The 15,289-nt window shown below is 39.3% G+C and overlaps 1 protein-coding gene across 4 annotated transcripts in view; it reads left to right on the forward strand.

The window, feature by feature from the left end:
* Positions 1–11,648, forward strand: part of ALDH1A2 (aldehyde dehydrogenase 1 family member A2) — an 82,441-nt gene extending 70,793 nt beyond the window's left edge. For all 4 annotated transcript variants that reach the window (XM_033517038.1, XM_015638616.3, XM_015638611.3 and 1 more), the window contains 5 exons: positions 2,317–2,501; positions 3,281–3,445; positions 3,898–4,055; positions 4,820–4,894; positions 9,396–11,648. In XM_033517038.1, the coding sequence (XP_033372929.1) occupies positions 2,317–2,501; positions 3,281–3,445; positions 3,898–4,055; positions 4,820–4,894; positions 9,396–9,468 (656 nt within the window). In that variant the 3' untranslated portion in view covers positions 9,469–11,648. The remainder of the gene's footprint in view (positions 1–2,316; positions 2,502–3,280; positions 3,446–3,897; positions 4,056–4,819; positions 4,895–9,395) is intronic.
* The last annotated feature ends 3,641 nt before the right edge of the window (positions 11,649–15,289 follow it).

The raw sequence follows: 15,289 nt of genomic DNA on the forward strand, positions 1-15,289 counted from the left end.
ATCTTTCATATAAAGTGAAGTGAAGCAATACAGCTGTATCTAATGATACTTTTCAATCTTACAGAAGCAACCTAAGGTGTGCTATCTTTTATAAAATACAACTTTTGAACCCACAAATTCATAGTCAACAAGAGAGCAGAAAAAACGTTATAACCAAGCATATAGACATGGTGTTTTTCACAGTTAGTCCCACACATATTTGCCATCCTATGCTCTGCAGCAAGGTGATTTAGTGCTTTAAAACTGGAAATTCTGTGATTTTTTTGGTTCAAAGCAATTATAAAAAGGGAGGACACTTTTATGTACACTTGACTTGCTAATCTAGTCAGTGCAGTCTTCCTTTGTTAAGTAGCTGTATTCCATTTTTAAAATTTTCACAACTGAAGAATTGTGTATTGAAATATCCTCACTACCACTGTCAGCAGGGAGCTGAAAATTTTGGCAGATGTATGATGTTGTGCAGCTGAGATTTCTGGCACCTGAGAAGGCACAGGACAGCTGTTTAGGATAGGATGTAAACACAAACTAAAAGTTTCTGCTTAAATGATCGGCAACGAAATAGTTACAATGCTGATATCTAAATTGTCAGCAGGAGGTTTTGAGGTTAACACCCCGTTAAGATGAATGAGATGGTTCACACCTCGCTCTGAGCTCTTGTTTCAGGCTGGGTGCAGGCACCCTGTACTCAATGCCCTTTCTGAGAACTGCAACCCCAATAAATAGATACATAAGGATTTGGTCTTCTCATTTAAAAGGGGTAAGTGAATAGAATAATTTTGAATAGCATGAATTACAAAAGATGGTTACAATCCTGTATCCATTTTCAAAACTTACTAATACCTGAAAAACTAGGGAAAGCTTGACAACTTCCAGCAGCTTTTCTATGTAGAAATGCTTTACCAAGTCGAGGATTGAAATTTCAGCCACAGACATCCTGGTAAGCTAAAAAAGCTCTTGTCAGCTGGAGCCAGACACAGATATTCCAGCCTTCTACCCAGTTAGTCATCTCCACCTCCCACCAGATATCACCATACCTCAAATGTCCCTCACCTGCTAACTCAGACTTGAACACCTAAACATTTCTAGTAGAGTGACTTGTGCCAGGTCTGTGTTATGAACTTCCACGGGGGAAGGACAACTGCTCTCTGGTCTTCCCACAATTACAACCTCCAGCACTTGGCCAAAGATTTAAACTTCAAAGCTCTGATTATTTAAAAACAGCAATTGGCTCACCATTCCAAAGGAGTTGTTTGTTGTGCTTGAGGAACACTGTGTGCCAGAAGTTAGCAGAAAGCATGATAAAACTGTTGAAGGTTTAGTGCACCAAAAAACCAGAGGAGAATGGTTAGAGCCCCTCATGGTGAAAAACTGTTAACAATAGAGGAAGAAACATTACTTAATCACAGCTATCCACTAGTGCTTTCAATCTCCATGGAGCTGCCAGGGAAAATTTGAATGGGGTCCAGGGAACAACCCATGTAATTTTTCTAAAGATCACACTGAGGGCATAAAAAGACATTTCTGTTAGGCAGAGTTGTCTAGAATGTGCTGAAAGTAAAGCACTGTTGCTTTGTTTAGCCCATGAAAGATTATACTTAAAGCAATGTTCCAAAGTGCTACAACTGGTAACAGAGGTATTACAGTGCTGTAGGGCATCACTGTTTAGGGATAAATTCATTATTCTAGTCTAGTCAGTTATTACACCCAAAGTAAGAATGTGGCCTTGAACGTCTAAATATGATTGGATCCTCTCTCCTGCTTGGACAGAATGCCTTACCCGGTCACCTGTGTGGGCCAACAGGAAATTTCTGTGTTGCAGAAAAGGAATCTGGCTTTTTGGGAAGGACTGGTCTTGCCATTATCTAAGTCAAATTTTCACATGTATTTGGTTTGCTGTAATTCTCACATATGAAGTATTAAACTCAGTGCCAACTTGGGATCACAGACAAATTTTCCTCTCCAAATTTTCCTACACTGACCCAGTCAGATGTATTTATGTGGGGGACATCCCACTTCTGAGGTTCCCTTAAGGGTTTTGCTTGGTAAATGACATGTTGCTGGATATAAGACAGTGGTGAAGTTGTTCTTGCATACCTTACTCATATTGACTGCTAAATCACTGTCTTAACTTTCCCAGTGGGAATCATCCTTATTTCTGACCTGACTCAGCTATGGGATGTCTTGATTTAATTTTATTTAACCAAATCCTAGTATTGAAGTTTGGGGAATGTGGCACTGTGTAATACACACAGCATTGATGCAAAGACAGATTAGCCCACGGTGCTACAGTGCAACATGTGCTGTCTTGCATTTCAGTGGACTATGCTGTGGAACAAGCTCACCAAGGAGTCTTCTTCAATCAAGGTCAGTGCTGCACTGCAGGCTCACGGATTTATGTGGAAGAATCAATCTACGAAGAGTTTGTCAGAAGGAGTGTAGAACGTGCAAAGAGGAGAGTTGTGGGGAGTCCTTTTGACCCAACTACAGAACAAGGTCCACAGGTAAAGGAGCAGGGCTTTGGCTCTACAGCCCAGGAGGTGACTGGAAGTATTTAAATTCCACTAAGGCAGAGGTCAGTCAGTGCACACTCATTCAAGGTCCAGGGTAGCTGATACTACCAACATAGTGTGTATATATATATATATATATATATATATGCACAATACATGCTTTTAAGATTAAAGTTCTAAAAGAGTAGATACGCTGTGCAGCTCTGAGGCATTTCTTGTTAAATAAAAAAATCTCAATTTAAATATTGATGTTTGCCTCCCAGTTTTAAGACCAAGATTTGGATCTTAAGCCCCCAAAATAGAGCTGTAAATTGTGAGAAGCTCTTAAAAGCCTCTATGAGCACTTCACCATCAAGAACTGTCTTCAACCATACCTATGCTTGGAGATCCAAGAATTCTAAGCAGAAGATGGGAATAATCAGAAATAAGTCTTTAGAAAATGTTCCTGTCACTAATAACCAGCTGGGCTTACAACATTTTCGGGAAGTTAATCTGGTACAAAAACTAATGATCTGCTTTTTTGTACTTGTAAACTAGATTGTTTAGCAAGAGTGTGGGCTAAACCACAAACATAAGGTGACACATCTTAAGAAGTCTGAGCCCAAAGTTACAGGCAGCACTTGCTTGTAGATCTTTGGCATCTGCAGCTCAAAAAGCAGTGATGGAAGCAGGAACTGACTCACTGGAACATGACTTGTCTAAAAACACCTATTTGGACTCAGTTGATAAGTACATGGTCTGCACATCAAACAGCTTTTTCTCTCTTTCAGATTGATAAAAAACAATACAACAAGATCTTGGAACTGATTCAAAGTGGCATCACTGAAGGAGCAAAACTTGAATGTGGGGGAAAGGGGCTGGGAAGAAAGGGATTCTTCATTGAACCTACGGTGTTTTCCAATGTAACAGATGACATGCGGATTGCCAAGGAGGAGGTAGTCATGTGTGGGCAAAATCCTTTTAAAATGTCCTAAATATTACTTTTCTTTTTTGTTTGTTTGTTTGTTTGTTTGTTTAATTCCTAAGACAAAAGCTTCAGAGCGAAAATTATGACCATATTAAAAAAAATAAAATAAAATTCAGAACTCCTTATGCACACAGCAAGTTACATCAGCTGGGTAAGGAAGCTCAAGTTTTGTCACTGACTGTAAGGTGTCAGATATCAAAGAGGAGATATGGGTAGAATGGACAAATTCCCCTGAGGCATCTGCTCTGGGAAATTCATGCAGTTTTACAGACAGATATTATCACTAGTTATCACTAAATTTTGCTGTGGGAGATTTTAAACAGTATAACAGGAGAGAGAAGATAATTAAGAAAGCAGAACAAAACAAGAATAAAATGCCTATGAGGGGGATAGTTTATTAATTATTATTTTTTGTTGCAGATTTTTGGGCCTGTTCAAGAAATATTGAGATTTAAAACCATGGATGAAGTTATAGAGAGAGCAAACAATTCTGATTTTGGGCTGGTAGCTGCTGTCTTTACAAATGACATAAACAAGGCCCTGACAGTCTCTTCAGCAATGCAGGCTGGGACGGTCTGGTAAGTAGAAATTATCCCACTCTCACTCTTGAAGATGAAGAGTTTGACTCACTATCATCATTTCACTTCAGTTTTGCACCCTTTGTTAAGAATATTCATGCAGCCCATGCTAGTGGTGGATCACTGGCCAAGCCATGGAACAGCAGTGGGGAGGTGCTGCTCACTGCTGGAACTGGAAAGCTTCCCTGGAGCACTGCAGCCACTGAGTGGCTTTACTGAAAACAAACAGGATAAACCATCCTTTCTGGGGAGCACAGGAATCCAGGGAGCTTTCACTAAAGGCACAGAGGGTTGTGCACTTTCCACAACATTAGGGAACTGAGAGGACACCTCCTCTCCAGTCTTTAGGGAAAGGGAATGCCAAGCTCTAGAGTTTAGTAGCTTGCAATTTAGTATGTCAAACCTGACTAAACTAAAGAGCTACATGAAATTAGGGAGAAAAAGTGCAAACTCAAATCTAACAGCTCTGTGTTATAAACTGGCACTGAGGTTTGGCAGCAGATTAACAGCTCATTACTGAAGATGTGTCCAAGGGTATGGTGGTCTCCTCTGGCCCCCACAGGTCAAATCCAATTCTCTTTTGGAATAAGAAGCAGACTGTTGTTTTTGTAGCATAAATCCCTCATTTCTTTTCAACACGAAACAAGTCTGTTATTACTAAGGGGTATAGAGTGTCCTTAGCTCCACAAGTTTCAGTCTCTCTCTGAGTTATCCAAAGTTCTCTCTGGCAGTGCAGCTGGATTTAATGCCTCTTCTTGTTACAGGATAAATTGCTACAATGCCTTAAATGCCCAAAGTCCTTTTGGAGGATTCAAAATGTCTGGCAATGGGAGAGAGATGTAAGTATTATACTGCTGTTTTCTAAATTCTTCTCAACTCTACAACTTAATAAACATTAGAAAATGTTTCCATGCAAATTAAGATCCAGAAATATTCCAACCTGAGAATCAGGGCAAAATATAAAGTGACGTAAGGTGACATTTAATCATCATTGCCAGCTCTAAATGCAATTGATTTGCATGGTAAGACCAGGTTTTTATTTTTTGGGGTTTTTTTTTAATGTTGCAAATTAACTTATTAGAATTTTCTTCTTCTGAAAGGAACTGAAAATTTCTGTGTATTTTTCTGAACTTGTAATCTGTGTTTTCTTGAAAGTTTTTTTAGCCATATTAAGCATGACTTTTCAAAAAGACTTTCTCTTTGGTGCTGCTGGGTGCTTGTTGGCTGGTTTGGTGTACTTGTTTCAGAGTTGTTTTGCCATGTATCGTGCCTCTCTTTGTAGTTTTTCCTTTACTTTCTTCAGTTTTCACTCTATTTTTTAATACAGATGCATTTGAATTTTACAAAAAAATTATCAGCTTGCAGATTTTTAAACAATGAAATCAGGCAAAGAGAAGGAAACAAATGTGTTAACATCCCTTTGAAAAAAACCACTTGCCATTATAAAGCTTTCTGTCTTTCTTATTCCATTAAGCACTAAGTGTCAAATATTTTGAAATGGAGCTCCACACTCAAATATTGTCCCATGTACCAAATTTAAAGTCTTACCAGTTTCTCATTCTCATTACAATCACAAGGAAGTTTGGCAATTGCATCAGCCCCAGATTGGTTACATACCAAGGATTCAATTAATTTCTGTGCAGGAGGTATGTGTACCAGATATGTCTCACCTAAGTTTTCAAAATAGCTTATGGCTAATGGTAAACTCAGCAGTAAAAATAAAGTAAGGTCAAACTCTTTAAAACTTTAAATATGTTGAAGTATACAGCTTGATCTATAAAATAAGCTCTATGTAGACTGAAGTATTTTCCCTTGTTAGGGAGTATTTGAATAACACATTCATGCTATTCACATTCATGAGTTATGAGGTGATCTCACACTGGCATAAATATGTCAGGTCATCTAACTCTTATCATTGTGAAAATATTCTGAAACTACTAAGCTCGATAGAGCTCATGAGTAACTTGACACCCAGGGGTGACCCCACTGACTCCAGGGAGGTTCAACTGTGCAAGCAAAATATTCACGTATCAATGTTGCAGAGTTCTTAAAAGGGGGGAAACCCAGGCAGCACCCCAGCTCTCATGGAAAAATCTGTGGTAATTGCACACTTGATTCCCACTACAGCTTTGAAAGTATTCATCATAAACAATAAATGTTTGGAATGGCAATAATTTACATCTCACAAAGATGCCTGAAAACCTACCTATGAGTAATTATTCTACTCCTTCAGAACCTCTTTGATCAGATACCACCTTCTAATTCACCTCCTCCACCCTGCATGAATACCTGCATACTTTTTATTAAAATGCCACTTTCCTAGATTCTTGTTTTTAAGGGATAAATAATGTTGAGTTGGGCAGTTAAAAAAGTAAAAGCTGTTTATACATTAGTGTGTCATTACTAAGGTGACACTATGTTACAGACAGACCATAACTGGGCCACTGTGCTTCCTCTGCCAGCACTGCATTATCTGGGATTTGTTTTCGTCCTGCATTTAAATTCACAGGTTTTCATCACACATGAGCAAAAATCAACCCAAAGTTCAGAACTGTTATACTCATTTTACACTCCCACAAAATGTAGCAGAGTATGTGCATCCCAGTAGAGAACCAGAACTCATGTACACAATACAGGTAATTTCTGATTGCATTAAGATTACTTAAAATCTTCTTCTATCCTTGAAGAGGTCTAGAAGTCATGGTTTTATTTTGGTTTTTTTTTTCATTCATGTTTCTTTAAAGCTTCTTATCACTATGTGGGAGATGTAAAATTTAACTCATGTAACTAAAAATTTGGTGGTTCACCCCAGATAGCCACATGTGGCCATTTTATATTAGAGCTCCCCAAAATTCTGGCCTCTGTACAAATGTCTTCAAGGGAAGGAAATGCCATTCTACTTCAGAACTCTCCTTTAATGTCATAGGAATTGTTACTATCTGGATAGTTCTGAGATACAGCAATGCACACCTGTATTCAAAAAAACAAGTGCAAGCAGGAGAATGGCTTGGAGTTGTAATTACCATATCTTTTTTCCTCCTGGACTGAGGGAGGGAAGAGAATATAGAATATTTCTTCTTAAAAAGCATTTTGTTCCCCTTCCCTCATACCTACACAACCAAGGGACATCACCATGCAGATCGGACACATGGACTCCTTCCTTTTCACAGACACAACCTTTATTCTCACTCTGATACCAAAGTGCAGTCCCAGAAGACCCAGAGTGGCCATAGAATAGAACAGTTTTGTATAAGTCTGTGGGGACCATCGAGCCCTTGAACTGAACACACACTGACTCTTCTGCTCTGAATATCTGGCATAACCCATCTTCCTACTCAGCAAGTGCAGCTTTTTAACTTTTGAAAAAAATATTTGCCTTAGAATTCATCACAATTGTCCTTTTCCAAACTATTGACCAGAAAACAAATGTGTAAGGCCCTGAAGCTGTGAGTTGAAGAAACAGACAATAAATGTCTCTAATTTTGTTTGGCAGTCCAAGATGAAAGATCAAGTGGCATTTGGAATGTACATAAAATCACTCATTGCAGTCAGCTGGATTGTCTATTGGCTCACAAAAATGTGTCTAATGGGTGTCTGGAGCTGCAAAGCAGCCCTGCTGAATCCAGAAACTTCCACACAGACACATACTAGCATTAGTTATTGGGCTCCAGGCAGCTCCTGGTGACAGCTTCCACTGAGCCCTAAGGGAATACTTCTGATAAAGAGCTAAAGTTTTTGGTCATTCTTTGGAGACAAATCCACCACTTTCTACTGCAAGCTGGGCGTAGTGTGGTCAAGATCAATGGGCACCTTTCACATGCACAAAAGTCTTCACTAATATTTGCTTGCAGGTACTTAGACTCTGGTAAATCTTAAAACTGCCTACAGAATAATCAGTCTGCTGTATCCCTTAAATACTGACCACTGTATCACATATAAGGCTTACCAAACCAACAGGCACATCTGCATTCAAAACTGCTGATTAAGTGACATGGGCTGTAAATATGATATTTCTGCTCAATTGAACTTTCCAAGGAAGATTACAGCAGTTTCACCCCAATGTTATATTTTGTGTAAAATCTGCAGTGTAGAAGTAAATACAAAATGGGTTATGCAACAGTGGGGGCCTACAGAAGGGTTTAATTGCCTTAAACAGTGGCCTCTCACTCCATTCTGAAACCCTCATTAGAAGGTGGTTCTGAGGAATTCTTCTGAAATATTCTTTATGGTTCAGTTGGCATTTAGTTCTGCACAGGAAAATCCAGAGAGGAGGCAGTGTCAAATAAACATTCTAACATCATATATATGCCAGCATGTTTTACATTTCAATATAAGTAATAGAGCAATACTGTGTGCATCTTAGGGGTGGGGATAAAAATTCAACCCATAAACAAATGTAAGTTGGTCTGTAAGACCTCCTGCAAAAAATCCTCATTGAGTTAAAAAGGAAAAGGTATTTTACTTCCAGACTTGGACTGTACCTGTTTTGAGGTGGGGACAGTGTTTGCTTTACATACACAGCATCTGGAAGACATAACTTTACTAATGACATAAAGAGACTTCTCCATTACTCAAAATGGGCACAGGAAAATGGAAATAGCTGTCCTTCAGAGAAGACCAGTGCAAGTCTTACGAAGCCATGCAACATCCACTCTAAACCTCAGCAGAGGGGCCAAAGAGATGAGCCAGACTGAAGCTGACTAAAACAAAACGTTAACAGCATTCAGAAACACCCTCTTTTTAAACATAATCTATGCAAAGCAGAATGTGTCCCCCTCAGACCCATGTGTCAGATGACTGGGACCTAGTGGGTGCCTGGTCTCTAGCAGTATGGAGGTCCAGGGCCAGGACAAAACGAGGAATTCTACAGGGACTCAAAGAAGGGAATCTGAGCAAGCTGAACCCTCTTCCACATTATGTGCAAATGGTGATTTTTAGGGAGTTTTGCTAGGGAGAAAAGATCAGCACGTTAGAAGTGAAGTTCATCTTTACCCACAGTTGTGAGTAGTTCATTTTTCATTGTGCTTCCCTTTCTCGAGTGCAATACAAACAGTCATTTCACTGGCCAGTGGGGTAGGTCTTGGTGTTTGGACATTTTCAAGGTCTAGAAAAGACAGAGGATATCAATTCACTCCCAAAAGCTCCATCAACAGACAGTGAGTATTTCTGTGTTTAATGCTGTGTGTCTCCTTATCAAATTCTGAAGCCATCCATTGTTCTTCTGACCTAAACTGAACTGCAATTTTGGGTTATATCTTAACTTTATCAAGAAATCTCTTTGCAGATTTTTGCTTGATAAACAATACCTGGTATAAGCTGATGATGCAATTTGTTCTTTAGGGGTGAATGTGGATTGAGAGAATATTCTGAAGTTAAAACTGTGACAATAAAGATCCCTCAGAAGAACTCCTAAAACGACAAAGGACCGTGTTGTGCAGAAGAGCACATGATGCCACCTTCTCTATTCCTTATGGAGACCAGCACTCAGGAATAAAAAGTGTTACACAATATTTAAGAAATTAAGTTGCAACACATATATACTGGGCACATAACTGCGTACGTAATGCAAACCAACTCTGCATGTTTTCATGAAACTCTCCTGAGAATCGTTACATCTTTTTAAAACAAATTATAATGAGATAAAATTGCTACTGGGCATCATTTAAAAACGGTTCCAGCTATAAAACTGTTAAATGCAAATGCATGCACACACACATTTATCTCTTCCTTAAATAAACAAAGTAAGTCTTACTGCTTTCAGGCTGCCTTCTCAAACAGACCTGCCTTGTACTGACATTGTAGTTTCAATCAGGGCTCTACAAGCCAGATTTCACCCAAAACACTAGCAGTGAACAACACAAACAAGTGTCATTGATGTTCTTAAAAAATAAAAGATTCTGAATGGTAATGGCCCCAAACCTGGCATAGTGGCAACTTTCCAATTAGCACGCCCACAGAAAGAGGTCAGACTGGGGAGGGAATCAATCTGCTGCATGGCCAATGAAAGCCAAATACTTATCAGAGAGATTTGGCTTTCAAGGCTCACAACAATTTGGATTTCAAAGCTTATTTTCATAATTACTTTATGTCTTGCTATGAGCAAAAAGTCCTCCTTCATTTCCAGGAACTTGAAGGGATTTACCTGCCTGCCAAAAGAGCAAGGCCAGACAGGGTGGGTGGGTGTTAACGAGAACAGGAACAGATTCCAAGGCTTCAGAGAATACTTTAGCTTTCACTGCTTGTCTAGTTTTGTTGTTGTTGATGTTGTTGTTACTGTTGTTGCTTTCACCTTGTTGGTTTTTTTTAAAACAAATATATGCACGCACAGGCTCCATTTATTTGTCTGCTATTAAAGTGTCTGTGATTACACTGGGAGTCATTAAGAACTTGTTACAGCTTTTACTTAATGATGTCTTGCCATCCTCACCATGCTTGTGCACCTCAGGTGATGTTAGTGGCTGGTACTGAGCTTTCAATTATTTGGTTTCTTTTGGTCCAGGACAAAAATATGAGCAAGCTCTTTCAGAAGTGAGGTGTTTAAAGCCTGTCACATTATTACCTGCTGCCTACAGAGACTCTTCAAATCTATTACTGACAAACTAAACACTATCTCTTTCTTTTTTCAGCTGCAGAGCTTATCAATTCCCCAGTTGTTTTTTGGTTGTTTTTTTTTTTGAGGTTTCATTTTATGTTTTAACTTAGAATTAAGAAAATCTATTTTAGAAGTATAGTAAATCATCCACACAGTGTAGCTACATGATCTGGGGTATAAGGACAGAATTACAGCCTCAGGTGTAAGTTTTCCTAGATACAGAGTCTATGCTATGAACTGTTGAAAACTCCAGCCCTGATCAGAAGCTTAATTTTGCGTGTTCCTAACTTCCTTTAGTCTCTGAAGAATTCCTCTTAGATTTGAAGTTGTATGTGTCCTTCAACATACTGCTGGCTCAGGACAAGAGTCTCCAGCACTTTGTAGTGTGGTGGCCCTCAATATTTTGTAACTCATGTCAAACTGTGTATGTGTTTTTAAGCAATACCTTACATATGTTATGGTTATTCAGAACTGATAGTACATTCACAGACATGGAGATAAATCAAAGTATTCCTGAGTTGTTAAATTCAAATGCCATATACTTCTACTGTAGTGTATGTCAGAGTGAAGAAAAACAAAATACAGCAAGTAAGAGATTAGTTATCTTTTAAACTGCAATATAAGATGTGAAAAAGGAGATTTTACTTCTTTTCTCCTATTTACTTAAAAAAGAAACTTCCTGTGCTTACAGCATTTACGCCATGTACTCTTTTGTATTCTTTTTGTGTATTTTGTATGTCTGTGCTTTATTCCCAATACATTCAGGTAAATAATATAGAGTTGCCATTTTTTTCAACCCTGTCACTGCAGCTCCATTTGATGTACATGGATTTGTGAAATCCTTTTTTAGATGTACCATCTGCATGGATCCAACAAAACATTTTTCCAGTCCCTGCAGCTTTTTGTTACAGTTTTTAATCATGTATATAGTTATATGTTATTAAAAAAGTAAAAGGATATTTTCTATGAAGTTTTTTCCATTAAAAAGGTTTAGAGAAAGACTTTAGACTGTGAGACTCCTTTATTATTGACAGAGCTATAAAAATATTAAAAAAAATATTTTCTTAGCAAAAGATCTGCTCTCACAGTAGCTTTATTTTCATTTGCAAAAGTGAATGATGTAAAAGGCCAATTACATTTTCTGGAATATTATTGCAGCTGTATGAAAACACTTGTGAATTGCAGATCTAGGTCATAGTCAAAGTCCATCCTCACCCTTATGGTCATAAAGTTTAGCTATTGGGGCATGTCTGAAGTCATCAAAACCAGTGGGGCACCCTTGCAAACTGCTGCATCACAGCTTGATTTTTGGATAATGTTTTAAAAAATCATGATGCCTTTTCTTTCTCTAGTAGACATTTCAGAGAGATTATTAAATTAACACTCAGACCTTATATGGAGAGATAGTCTACTTTGATTTCAAAATGCTAAAATGGGACAAGGACAGACTGAATTCACATGGCCAGGTACTATACAACTCACCCTCAAGCAATGCCTTTATTCCAGGTTACTTTCATTGCCAGGGACTGCATTCCTTTTTGAAATGGTACCTATTTAGGTAAAGTAAGTGCTCAGTTAATACAGCCAAGCTACTTCATTGTATGGCAAGCAGTGGTTGTACCTCAGTGTCACAGAATAATACTGTTGGTTCAATCAACACTTGAGAGACAATCACAATGGAGTAACTTGACTAGAATAGATGGAATAAAAGAGAATAAGACTCAATAATAGGAACAAAATTGCATTCTTAGAGAGGAGTACTGCTCCTTAAAGTCTGGAATATCAGGTGCATATTAAGCAGAGTATCATTTCTATTTAATTAGTGGCACGGACAGTTCTGTTGTGGGACTTTGGGTGGACAATTAGCACTTTCCATATTCCCCATCTCTCTGACCCACTTGCCACCTGTCTCAGCACTCCAAGCAGTCATCCAGGCACAAGCAATGGAGACCTTTCCTGAATGCAAAACAAAGGAAGGAAGGTTGTTCTAGAACCACTGAAAACAAGAAGTGTTTTCTAGTGAAACGAGCTAAGTTTAATCCATAGTAAATAAGCACTCTGTGGAGCTAGTGAAAGTGAATGTATCAATAAAGGTGTACAGGCATAGTAAAGGGAGAATTTGGAATAATTGTGCATTTCTTCTAGAAAAGGATGTGAGGAAAGACAGAAAGTTTCAATTCTGTGGCCTACAGACAAAGCAGTGGATATTGATACTACTTGGCTATCATTCACACATTTATTGGTGCCCTGTTACAGAGAATGCTCTTTCTTCCAACAGAGGCCAGGATGAAAAATCTTGCCTTGCATATGCAGTGGCACTGTGTGTCACAGTACCCTGTTATTTCTCAGTTCTGTCCTGGAAAAAGAGATCCATAATAACACTGAATTCAGGGCAGTAGCTGAGCTAGAGAGGAAGTCAAAGACAAGCGATACACTGTACTTTTTACTTATGACTTTGCATGGTTACATGTAGAGCTCTGGAGAGCTACATTTACCACCTTACATTTGCATCCATACATCTCCATTTACTGCATGCTAAGTCCATCAACACAGGAAGTTATTTTTCTCATAACAACTTCTTACCACAATGAGTGATATTCACAGTGCTATATCTATCAGGAAGCAGGAAAAGCCTCTGTGGCTATTAGATGCCATCAGCATTCCCAACCCATTCAAACAGATTTCTCTAAGCCCATTAGACTACAGCTGCATAAAACGCATCTTCCTCCCTTGTCCTCATGAAACACTCAATCCATATTCTTTCTGTATCTTCACCATATCTTCTGTGTCCACTGACAGTGCACAGGTATCAGGGACCTGTGTGTGGCTCACCCAGAAATCTCAGGAAATTCTGAAGCAAGTGCAGGACTTTCAGCTTCACACACAGAGCATGAAGTCAGGCCATTTACAAGGATAGATTAGTCTTAAGTGAGAATAGTGGTATAATCTCACATCACTGAAGTGTGGCTAGAATATGCTAATACTAAGGCTTGAGGTCCCACTTCCCTCTTCACCCTGCACAGTGTAGAGTGCTGGGATGCTGGTTTCAATATGCACTTTCCTAATTTTTCTCAGAGGACCAGAACTGACATGCTGGAACCCAAGGTTAACACAAGAAACAGATGGTTACAGCTGGCTGCAGCACAAGTTCAGGCATTTCAGTGCTGCAGAGCAGGTTAAGTTTTCTGTGTAGCCACAGCTGCTGCACTGGGTAGTGCCCAGCACCAAGTGCCTGCTTATCTGTGCCTTAGGCCTAGAGGCTGCACATACACACAGGATTGACAATCTGTCCCACAGACAGTAAGGAGAGGCACAAGGCTGATTTGCCTCTTCATACAGCTGGGGTAGGTCACCTCAGCTGCTGCATAATGTCCCTACCTAAGTCCCTTAGCTTACAGTTAGAGAGGGAGAAAAAGCACATCTGCATGTCCTGGTGCCTAAGAATGGTTGATTCTGAAACAGCTGAGTTTACATCCTTAACCCTCACTAAAAGCCCACTAGCACAGGTAGTCTAGAGCTTAGTTGCATCATAAAGACCACAACTATTTTTTTCTGATATAAATTTAAATCTACTCAAGCCAGTATTGAAGAGAGACTGCACCTACAATCCATGGCTTCTTTATGGTGAGCATTTGCACTGTTACTTTTCATGGCTTATTAGGATGAGTTTTATCAAATAACAGAGGCTGGCTTGTACTGTGCACAGCACATGTATTTTTGAGTATGCCTGCAATGCCAGAAAGCATGCCAGGGAACACTTTTTTCACCTGATTTCATGTGAAATTTATAAACACATTATGGAGTGTCTTTGTCTCCATCATCTGTAATACCCTGAAATCGCCAATACCACGAAGGCTGGGACAATCTGCCTTAAGGATCAACTGAATCTACATTACCCATATGTTCCCCAGTGCATTATTGTAACCATTCCTTGTATTGTCATTTAATCCTGGTATCTAACAGCAAATCCTGCAATTCCAGGATGCTTTCAAGGTGTTTTTAACTGCCTGGAGTCTCTTGATGAGACACACTACATAAACCTGGATTGTGCAACCACCACAGCAATAGACTGTATGAAAAGCTCCAGCTGCAGGGGTTGCCAAAGAGGCTGTGACCACAGCAGGCTGGAGTAACCCAAAAGGGTGCTTGTGAAATGTTTGTGCTGCTGGCAGGCAGCACATTGCCAGGACAGATCACACATCATGCATTTGCACATCAAATGAAGCTGCACTGGTCTGAGAGCATGGGAAAGGCCTGTCTTGAACGGCATGTGTCCTACTTCCTAAACATGTATATTTTACACTTTACACTTGGTTATTGGCCAGATTGAAAGTACCACAAGTTCCCCAAAGCTTGTCGTTTTGCCTTTGAAGTAGAACTGTTTGGATAATGTTTCCTTTGGCAATTTATCTATGTAACAAAGCAGGAACTTAACTGCATTGGCCTCTCAACAATCCTCCACTAGCTTTTGTCGAAGTCTTCATACCCTTGTGTATATGCATTCTCACAGAATTTCATCACTTTTTGTGACCATTCTTAGCCCCTCTCCTTCTTCCTTATGGTTCTGCATGGTGAGGCTGGTGCTCATATTAACTCGCTTAATTCTGGGGGTTTTCCCTGCTCTATGTATGCCTGGCTGAGT

The sequence above is a fragment of the Parus major genome, chromosome 10, assembly GCF_001522545.3.
Source record: "Parus major isolate Abel chromosome 10, Parus_major1.1, whole genome shotgun sequence".
Taxonomy (NCBI): Eukaryota; Metazoa; Chordata; class Aves; order Passeriformes; family Paridae; genus Parus; species Parus major.